Source organism: Peromyscus leucopus, chromosome 4 (genome assembly GCF_004664715.2).
Source record: "Peromyscus leucopus breed LL Stock chromosome 4, UCI_PerLeu_2.1, whole genome shotgun sequence".
Lineage (NCBI taxonomy): Eukaryota > Metazoa > Chordata > Mammalia > Rodentia > Cricetidae > Peromyscus > Peromyscus leucopus.
Window position 1 is genome coordinate 116,597,131 of NC_051066.1, and position 11,448 is coordinate 116,608,578.

At 41.8% G+C, this 11,448-nt stretch overlaps 1 protein-coding gene across 1 annotated transcript in view; it reads left to right on the forward strand.

The window, feature by feature from the left end:
• Window positions 1-2,419, forward strand: part of LOC114688130 (ESF1 homolog) — a 60,132-nt gene extending 57,713 nt beyond the window's left edge. The window contains 1 exon segment of the mRNA XM_037204457.1: window positions 1,546-2,419. Coding sequence (XP_037060352.1) covers window positions 1,546-1,839 — 294 coding nt within the window. The 3' untranslated portion in view covers window positions 1,840-2,419.
• The last annotated feature ends 9,029 nt before the right edge of the window (window positions 2,420-11,448 follow it).

An 11,448-nucleotide genomic window follows, 5' to 3' on the forward strand; every position in this document is an offset into this window, starting at 1 on the left:
ACATGGAGCCAAATATAGGGGTGAAAGCCTTAGAGATCAGGGAAATAGTGAGAGCCACCGACCTTACCTCTCCAGCTCTACAGCTACCAAAAGGACCACTTCCTGTCTAATATGCACCTTTATTGCCTTGCTGTTCTGCCCTCTCATTGGCTCTTAGCCCAGCTACCTCACTTCCTTGCCTGTCTGTACAGACCTCCAGGGCCTGTGGTTGGTACTGGGATTAAAGGCGTGTGTCACCATGCTTGGCTGTTCCCTTGAACACACAGAGACCCTGCCTGCCAAGTGATCAGAAGGATGTGTGCTACCACTGCCTGACTTTTGTGTTTATGGCTTGCTTTGTCCTCTGATCTCCAGCCAAACTTTATTTATTAACATACAAATAAAATATCACCACACTCCAGCTTCCATGAAAGAAACTGTCTCAAAATATAAGGTAGAGAGCAATAAAGGAAAATACCTGTCATCAACCTCTAGTCTCTACATGCAGGCACAGGCACCTGTACACATGCACATACACATTCACACACACAGAATTTTCATGAGATTTCCTTTGTTGTTCTTGGTATCCTGTCTGTTGCCATCACTGTAACTAAGTAAAGCTATGATCCGTCTCCAATAGACTCAGGTTTTTCTTTGTTGTTCATTACTAAGCCTGGCTGGATTGAAGGGTTCACTTTTCAAGGTAGAACCATAATGCTTTCTGTAGAAACATGGAGATAGTTTGGGGTTTGTATCTTACCAAATCTTGGACTGGAGGGTGGATTTCTTTGCTCCCCCTTCTCCACCCCCACTCATTTCCAGGGTGATTGAACCTGGCACTTTACACAGGTTTAGGCAAGCACTCTACCATTGAGCAGCCTCTGCAACCACCATTTTGCATTATATTTTGAAACAGCTGCCCAAGGTGGCCTTGAATTTGAAATCCTTCAGAGTCAGCCTCCTGAGTAGCTGGAATTACTGCCCCATGCTACCTGGTTTAGCTATACTTTTTCTTGATACCAAATTTAAAATTTCTTAAAATTACACAGAGTGCAGTGACTGCTTAAATTTGGGCAGTTAGACAGTGTCCCAATTGACTTATTTATGATGGACAGAAGTCAGCCTTATGCTAAGCAAGTAGCGGAAGCCTTGGGAACTACTTCTCTAGTCAGTCAAAGTAATCATCCCAAGTTACAGACCACTATACATGGGCCACTATTCTTCTCTTTCAAATAGATTGGTTTGGGGGAAGAGAACAGCACACCTTGCACATTGTGGTTGAAGCGCAGGCCTTAAGATTCCATTGAGTCTACCCTGGGCATGGTGGCACATTCCTGTAATCCCAGCTCTCAGGAGGCCAAAGCCAGGAGGATCCTGTGTTCAAAAGCAGCAAGTTCCAGTCCATCCTAGAATTAAAAGACAGATTTGTCTCAAATAACAAAGTAAAAAACTCATTGAAATTGTAGAAATGGTTCTAATGTCTCATTGCACTGTGTGCACACTTGTGTACTAATAACCAACAGATCTTTGCCTTTATTTACCTATTTGTTCCTTTTGGATTTGCAGGTAAATGTTAGCGACACACGGTTTCAGGCAATGTACACTTCCCACTTGTTCAATTTGGATCCCTCTGATCCTAATTTCAAGAAAACAAAAGCTATGGAAAAAATTCTTGAGGAGAAAGCCCGGCAGTGAGAACGCAAAGAAGAACTACTTACTCAAACAGTAGAGCGAGCTCAGCAGGACACGGGAAAGCCGACACAGAAGCGGCCCATAGATCCTGCCTTGTCTTCGCTGATTAAATCCGTGAAAAACAAAACAGAGCAATTCCAAGCCAGAAAAAAACAGAGAGTCAAATAACTGGGTACTGTCTCTGTGATCTCAAGTACACAGAAATAGTATAAGGGATAATGGGGATGAAGCCACCTTTCTAGAGTATGAAAAAATACCCTTTTCTGACCATCATGAAGTTGTTCTTCATTGGGACTAGAGAGATGGCTCAACAGTAAAGAACAAAGGTGCTTTTGCAGAGCATCTGAGTTTGCTTCCCAGCACCCACATGGCAGGTCACAACCCTATGTAATTCCAGTTCCAGGAGATCCAGTGCCTCTCTGTGAGCATTGTGTGCCCATAATGCCTACACAAACATAAATGCAGGCAAAATAGTCACACACATAAATTTTTTTTTAAAAAATGTTCTCCTTACATAATTGTTCTAATTGTAAATAATTCATATATTCACATTTTATACTGTGCATTTCCACAGATTTGTCATAATTATGTGAATTACAGAATTTATAAGATTTTTATATTGTATGAAGTTCATTTCCTACAAGTACAGTGTTACTCTAGCTTTCTAGAAGACTACTGACAATATATGTAAAAAATGGTGTCCATTTTTCTGTGTAAAGATTAAAAATAAATTTAAAAAATACATATATATATGTAGCACCTTAATCTATATTACATATATATATATATATATATATATATATATATATATATATATATATATATATGTAGCACCTTAATCTCTGAAGGCAGGAGGCAGATCTAAGTAGCTATTGAGATAACTTACTTCTCTATCAAAAAGGATGGAAGCTGTGAACTTTTTTTCCATGCTTAGTAATTTGCATGTGGAACTAACCTACAAATAAAAGTGCAAGATGTTTTTACTGGTTTGTATTTTTACTAGTTTGTATACTGTTGGTTTGTTTCATTATATGCACTTCAGGCGACTATTCTAGAAAAAAATACCTAAAAGTATGACTTTAACTGTTTAAGAAGACAGTTCCTTGGAAAGGCAGTTTCATTTTTACATTGCCCATAATTACATTTGAAATGTTCATGGACTCTGCAGTCATTTTTCTATTTATAGCAACCACATACAACAAGAAATCCACCTGTCCTTTAGATTTTTAGAATGTTTTGGAGGGGTGGGTATGCTGGTATAAAGGAAACTCCAATTCTTTGTAAGATTAAAGGCCATCTGGTATAGATTGTAAGAACTATTAACTGACCACTCACAGGAAAACTGAATGTGCTTCGTCTAAGTTAAATAAAGCCAAAATGGACTGTAGCAATTAAAGATACAGCCCCTTCTGAAAGGCAGTATATATTTTCTGGGTTTATGTTTAATGTTAATGTTGCCATCTTTAGTGTAAAAACCTAAGTTTACCAAGAAAGCATGTTTTTTAAAGATGCAAATCTCAGAGCAATATCAAAATCCTGGCAGTTTAAACAGTTTCTGAAAGAGGAAAAAAATAGCACCTGTTACATAAATTGCTCATTATAATAAAGAACAATAGAGCCTCTACACAAGACTGTCTTTGTTATAAAGCACCCCTGTTGGGCTGTTCATCCAGGTAACACTCCTGGGATATGTCTGTGAATTCTCCAACACTGACCAATCACTGTGAATGACATCATAGGATGATTATGAGTATAATTTACAGACACCTTCTCCCCACCCCACCAGTGTTTGAGACAAGATTTCTCTGTGTAGCCCCTGGCTGTCCTGGAAGTCTCTCTGTAGACCATGCTGGCCTCAAACTCAGAGATCCGCCTGCCTCTGCCTCCCAGTGCTTGGATTAAAGGCGTGTACCACCACTGCCCTTACAGACACTTCTTATTTCAAGGAAATTTTTGTTACCTTTAATTTAGATCAAGTAGAGATTCAAATTTAATTGGTTTGATTTTTTTTTTTTTCAGTACTAGGAATAAAACCTAGCCCATATGCACTAGGCTAGTTAGTATTTTCCCACCAAGCCACATCCCAGCCCTTGGTTTCAGACAGGGTCTTGCTATGTAACTCAGACTGGCTTTAAGCTCACATCTTCCTCTTACTCTGAGTTATGAGATTACAAGCCAGAACTACTCCTTGATTTAAGGGTTCCTGAGAAACTCAACTCTTTAGTGGATTATGATACCAGAAAAATGAGTTATCTTTTGAGTCCACAGGAACTTACTTCTTGCTTCAAGTAGGCCTCTCAGGGCCTGGGATGCCAGATACTCAGGTTCACATAAAACTCTGACTGAATCAGTGACTTCCAAGTTATAGTCTGGTGAATTCAAAGAATGAAGTTCACAGAACACAGATGGGGAGTTAGAAGTTTCTTATTGATTCGTAGATGGGAACTCAGAGAAAGCCGAGCTCCAGTCTAGTAAGAGTGGGTTCCAGGAAATAAGGTACCATCGAGCTAGTAGTCTGGGGACTTTTTAGAGGGCTGGTGGCAGACACTAGGGCGAGGCAGGGAGAGGTAGTCTGTTCATCCACTTGGCCCACACACAAGGTGTCGGGATATCCTCTGAGTTGTTACATCCTCACTTTTAGCATCTGGGCAGGGTTAGGAGACAAGGAACCAAGGACCAGAACTCCCTTTGAGCATTCCTGGCCTTTGACAAAGACTCCAAGTTGCTACTTGGGATCCCTGCTCTACCTGACCAGCTTCTACCTCAGGTTCTCATCAGTTTAATTAGTTTTGTGTTGTTGTTGTTGTTTGTTTGTTTTTCTTTCTTTTAGAACCTTTGTCTCTAAGTTACTGCTGAAATTGTTAAATCTCCTTTTACTAGTGAAGCAAATTGTTGAGCATACTGGCTCCTTTTCTCTTTTTATTTTATTTTTGGTTTTGTTTGTTTGTTTTTCGAAACAAGGTTTCTCTGTGTAGCCTAGGCTATTCAGGGGATATCCCCAATAAACCTTTCTATCCATGTAGAATTTAAGTTCTGTGGTTTCACTGTGCCCTTGCTTACAGTTATATCTTCTTATAAAATTATTAGTTTTATATTTTATATATAGGTGAAATCTACTTGTTAAATGAGTTTCTGTGGAAGGTGGGAAGGTTTAGTTGATAATATCTCCCTTTATTATTATTTTTTCAATCTCTTCTAAAAGAATATTTCTCAACTTATATAAGACCAGTATATCTTTGATACCTGTAGTAGTTTGAATGTAATTGGCCCCCATAATCTCATAGGGAGAGGCACTATTAGGTATAGCTTTGTTGGAGTTGATATGGCCTTGTTGGGAGAAAGTATGTCACTGTGGGGGTGGACTTTGAGGTTTCCTATGCTCAGGATACCACCCAGTGTCTCGGTCAACTTTCTGTTGCATATAAGATGTAGGATTCCCAGCTATTTCTCTAGTACCAAATCTGCTTGCCTGCTGCCATGCTCCTTGCCATGATGATAATGGACTGAACCACTGAAACTGTAAGTGAGCCCCCTCAGTTAAATGTTTTCTTTATAATAGCTGCCATGGTCATGGTGTCTTTTCACAGCAGTAGAAACCTTAACTAAGACAATACCAAGAACAGACAGACAGAACAAATCAAATCACATGGTAGGCTTATTAGTATACAGCCATGTAGCTAGATTCTGGAGATCTGTCTTTGAAAACCAGGCTTAAAAATCTTGAACAAAACCTTAGCAAGTGAAATCTAGGTATACATGAAAAGAATACCAGGCCCCTGTTAGAGTAGAAAAGACTCCTGGTCAATGGAGTGGAGTCTTTGGCCTGGGTGGAGACATAACATCCCAGTTCAATTACTTTGGTTGAGGGAAGACTCCTAGGAAGGTGGACTGCCTTAAACCATCCTAAGAGATGGACATCAGTGAACGTTTTCTTCCCAGAAGCCCTGCACCTAGTTCAGTAGTTTATAGGCAGCCACTCTGGGTTGTAAGTAAGCCCCCTTTCTGAATTATTCAGAAAAGCATAACTTGTCCTTTTCCTCTATACCTTTATAAGCATACTTTCCTTTCTGAAATAAGAAAAACAAAGAATTCACAAGAATCAGTTATATTTCTGTAGATACAAAATGGTTTGATGATTTCTTATAAAATATACGTGTAATTACCACTCAACTAGTCAGTTGCACTCTTGTGAATTCTTTGTGATTTCCTATGCAGATAACAATGTCATTCATTGTTTCATTTTTCCTTTCCAGTCTGTGTGCTTTTCTTATTTCGGGGGCTAGAACTTCCAGTATTGCAGTGAAGGAATGGTCAGTGTGGCTATCTTTGGCTTGTTCCTTTTAGAGAGGAAGTATTGTCTTTTACTGTTAAGTGTGATGCAGCTTTTTATGGATGGTCTTCACCATCAGAAAGCATGTGTGTTTTCTCATTTTACCAGTCAGATAGACAGAAACATTTCTAAATACCCTCAGATAGAAAAGGTCGAAAAGGTCTAGCACTCACCGCTGTCGTGGATTTTCTTGCCTTACCCTGGTGGTAGCCTTGGAGCAGGCTCTCCATAGGCACCTGATACTTGGTCACTATTGCTTGCTCTTTCATCCTTAGCTCATTTAATACAAATATCAGCACAGTGGCATTAGAAACTTTGTGGACCATATTGCCTTTCCACTTTCCTGAGGCAATGTTCACATAGTCCAGACTGTAAGACCTTGAGCCTCTGATCCTCCTGCCTCTACCTCGCAACTCCTGTAATTACACATGTGACCCAGCATGCCCAGGACATGCAGCACTGATAAACCAAACTCCAGGTCTCCTGCATACTAGGCAAACACTCTGTTAATTGAGCTAAATCCCCAGCCCCATTTCTCCATATTATTAAAGCAACCTTTTCAAACTGATCAAACTAATGGCAACTTGCACTTACTGGAACAGGATGCTTAGAAACTGTGAGGTTTCCAGATTTCTGGATGTGGACACAAGTCAAGGAAGTGAGACAAACTCCCCTAGAAAGCAACTGGGCCTCTGTTGTGCTGGTGTGCCTGGCATTTTGGTTCCAAACTGTTTTCAGCATCTCTAGGTTCACATCATCACCTTCCTCCAAACATTTATACAGGAGCAGCTGCCAGAGTCAGGCACATGGGAAATGAAGAGTGTGTGAGAGATTCTGTGCCAAGCCTTAAGTGTGGGTTCTACATTACCCCAAATCTGCCAAGCGGTGGAGACAAATATCTCTACATGGTGTGACAGTGCCAAAGCAAACAGACTAGCTTGGAAGTGTGTACTGGAGAAGCTGAGAGAAGTGCCTGCTTGGGGCTTCTGAAGTGTTTTCATTAATTTTTAAATTTTAAAATAAAATTTCCCCATTACTATATGTGCTTTTGTCTTAACTACATGTCATATTTTTTTTTGAAAAAATATGAACTTAATTATCAGTATCTTTTCTCCTGGGCCAGTAAAGAAAACAATGTAACTTACCATATTGCAAAGAGTTCATCTGAGGGCTATGGTGACTCATGCCTGTAATCCCAGATTTCAGAAGGTTCAGGAAGGAGGATTGACATGAGCTCCATCCAAGCAAAGCCTTGATTACAGAATGAGACTGCCTCAAAAAAAAATGTACATTAAATTGGTAGGGGATTATCAAATTAAGAAGGAAAAATATGTTATAAGTGGCTTTTAAGTTTGATGTGATTCAAGGCAAATCTCTATTTGCCTAGGCTGGTCTTGAACTCTTGATCTCAAACCTGCCTTAGCCTCCTGAATGTTGTGACCACAGGCGTATGTGACTGTGCCTGATTGAAAATGGGCTTATTTCAACAGCAACTCATTAAGTATAAACTCTGAAAGTAATTATTGATTCCCTGTGTTCCTCCATTCAAATGGATAACCTAGACTTTACATTCTGCAACAATTATAGGGTTCTACTAGAAAATCAACAAATTATCAGGGACCACACAGGAAATGCACTCCAGATTTCTTTGTATGCCAATGAACCTCAGTGTCCCTATAGCCTTAGGAATGTAACACATTTCCCATTGTTATAATAGAATACTTGAAGCCAAGTACTTTATAAAGTTAAAAAAAAAAGTATGTTAATCACAGATTTGGAGAATGGAAATCCAAGCTCAGAGGCAGGTAGCTCAGGTCTGTGATCTCAGTACTTGGGAGGTGGAGGCAAGAGGATCAGGAGTTCAAAGTCAGCCTCCCTATAAAGCAAATTCAAGGCCAGCATGAGCTACAAGAGAACCTGTGTAAAAAATAAAAGGAGTCAAAGGTCAGGTGCCCTTGTCCACTCAGCCTTAGAGAGCCCCTTTGCTTGGGTCACAACATGATGGAGAAAAAGAAAACCAGAGAGCCGAGGGCTTACAGCTGAGGTAGCATACATGAGGTGGCCTTATTTCCACAAGAGCTATGTAAACTCTGAAGACCAACACTAACCTCTTTAGACGGTGGTGCCCACACCGACTTAATGACTTCCAGCATTGATCCCACCTCTTTTTTTTTTTTTTTTTTTGGTTTTTCGAGACAGGGTTTCTCTATGTAGCTTTGTGCCTTTCCTGGAACTCACTCTGTAGCCCAGGCTGGCCTTGAACTCACAGAGATCCGCCTGCCTCTGCCTCCCAAGTGCTGGGATTAAAGGCATGCGCCACCACCACCTGGCTTGGTCCCACCTCTTTAAGACCATACTAGGCCAACAATGTCACACTGGGAACCTGCTTCCAGGATGTGACCCCCAAACCATATACAAACTATGAAACCAATCCAAACTAGGGACTCAGGTCAACACCATCACGTGAGACTAACTACTGCTAACATGCTTGCAAAGAGACATTTAGAAAATCAAGCCCCAAAGAGAAACAAGATGGGCAGCATGAGAGCGCAGTGGATGACTTGAGTTCAACTCCCAGTACCACATGGTAGAAACAGAATATCAACTCTGACAAGTTGTCCTCTACCCTCTACACACTTGCTGTGGCACCCACAACCACACAAAAATAAAAATGAATGGAATCTTTAATTGTTGGTGACAAGATCCCACTAAAAGCTCACCTGACAGAGGTTTGTCCATCTCTGTCTTCAAAGTGCTGAGATTGAAGACATGCGCCACCACTGCCATGCCCAGTATAACAAATGTAGTTTGAGAAGGGTAGGGGGAAAGGAAGAGAAGGAAAGAGGTAGAGATGCAGATGCTGGCAAATGCATGCCTGTAATCCCAGCACTTGGAAAGTGGAGGCAGTAGTAGGATCAGGAGCTTGAGGCCATCTTCAGCTACACAGTGAGTTCAAAGTTAGCCTGGGCTAATGAGACCCTGTCTCAACAGACAGTCAAACAAACACAGACGGAAATAAGAGATAAGGCAGTGTGGTTTGAATGACAGTGGCTGCCATAAACTCATACATTTGAATGCTTGGTCCCCATTTGATGCAACTGTTTGGGAAGAATGAGGGGATGCGGCCTTGAGGGAGGTAGTGTGTCACTGGGAGGGGCTTTGAGATTTCAAAAGCCTTATATTTGTGCATCAGATGTAATCTCTCTGCTATTCCTTCAACACCATGCCTGCCTGCCTGCCCGCCCACCAGCCCGCCTGCCTCCATGCTCCCTGCTGTTATGCCCAGATAGCAGAAATGACCCCAAAAGACCGCCATGGAGACCAAATTCCGTATGTAAAAGCAAAGAGCCTTTATTTTCAAGCTTGGGGCTTGGTCTCTCTGTCTGTCTGATGCAGCAGTGAGAGCAGAGAGCCCTGAGCTCAGGCAGGGTGGGGTTTTTTATCATAGCAGAGGTTGGGGTGAGGGGATTTCCAGGGTTCAGGACCCTGATTGGCTGACATTTGTCTAGGGGTATGGGGAATGTTTTGAATGTGAGGTATTTCCTCTTAGATACAGGCCCCATTAGGTGAGGTCAATTTATGGCTTTTCCTGGGTCCAGGTGTTGCCTGCCAGAAACTGAGTCTGGGCCTCTAAGCCTGTCATGGCAGCTGGGTGGTCAAGCTGTTCTGCCCCCCACCCCCCACCCCCCACCCCCACCCCTGACACATGCCATGGTCTTTGACCTGATACAAGCTGTTTGGATTGACCTACAACAAGATGCCCTTGCCTGAGGTTACTTGGCCTTTGGGAGTGCATTAAGGGAGGCTCCTGTTAAACAGAAGCCTTCCTTTACAAAATCTGCTTTTCTGGTAAACTGAAACCTGCCTTTAGGCTTTTGATTACCCAGTAACAATCCTTCTGTTCATCTGGCCAAAGTCCATCTGTTTAGGACATTGTCATCAGCACCACTGTTTTGGGTGGAGGCTTTGGACCTAACAAAGAGAACTGGCTGCCTTTCCACAGAACCCGAGTTTGGTTCTCAGCACTCACATGGTAAATCACAGGCATCTATGACTCCATTTCTAGGAGATCTGGTATCTTCTGGCTTCTTCAGGACTGAGGCGCATGGTACACAGACAGACAGGTAGGCAAAACACCCATACTCATACAATCAAAAAATAAAGGAAGAAAAAAACATGTTTTAAGTATAGCAGCTGGACTTGGTGGCCCATATCTATAAGGAGGCAGGTGGATTTCTATGAGTTACAGGCTAAGCTGGTCTACATAGAGAGTTCTAGGTCAGCCAGGGCTACATAGTGGGATCCTGTCTCAAAAAAAAAAAAAGATCAAAATATTCTAAGAACTTCTAAGAACTTTACACTTAATTAAGAATTTAATTCCCTATGGTTTTCAGATGTTAAAGTAGAAGTATGTAATGCTGAAGACTTAAATACCTACTTGGTATGTCAATGATGTGTAAGGATTCTGTCCTTAATTACGTCATCAGCCTGCAACAGTGTCCCAGCCTAAAAAGCGGTGGGCCCCCTGTGCGTCCCTCTTCTCTTTCCACTCTCTCCTTCTGTCTGTCCTCTCTCTCTTCCTCCTCTCTCCCAATAAAGCTCTAAAAAGGTAACCATGGCCTATGATTCTTCCCCACCACAGGTGGTGACCAGCCACAAGCAGCACTGATTTAACCAACATGGTGGATGTAAACAACCCTTTTCTTCTGGGCACGACTTCCCAAGTACTAGAATTATAAGTGTGCATCACCACTACCAACCCTAGCTTTTTGTTTGTCTTTTTATTTATTTGCTGAGACAGGATCACATTATGTAGCCCAGGCTGACTTGAAACTAACTTTCCATGTAGCCATGGTTAGCCTCAAACTTGCAATCCTTCTGCCTCTGTCTCCCACATGCTGGGATTTCAGATGTGCACTACCATCTCCAACTTTGGTTCAACTTTGGTTTTTGTTTTTGAAACAGAGTCTCACTAGTTGGCTCAGGTTGGTGCCAAACTCCCTCTGATCCTGCTTCCATCTCTAGTTTTCCAGAATTACAAGCACAAAGCACCATGCCTAGCCCACTGGACTCATAAGAAAATTATGCAGGACTAAAAATAGGACTTAGGCAGGGGCAGAACAAACACTCCCTTTAATTTTTGAGAAACAGCTTAACCAGAAGACAGGTGGGGGTCCATAAAGCCAGAGCTGAAATCAGAGTGGGAAAACTAACTCTCCCTCTACTTCAGTGTATGTCATGATTCTAATTGTCATTAGCTCATCTCTTTAGAAATACTTTCTCTAGCCGGGCGGTGGTGGCACACGCCTTTAATCCCAGCACTCGGGAGGCAGAGCCAAGCGGATCTCTGTGAGTTCGAGGCCAGCCTGGGCTACCAAGTGAGTCCCAGGAAAGGTGCAAAGCTACACAGAGAAACCCTGTCTCGAAAACCAAAAAAAAGAAAGAAA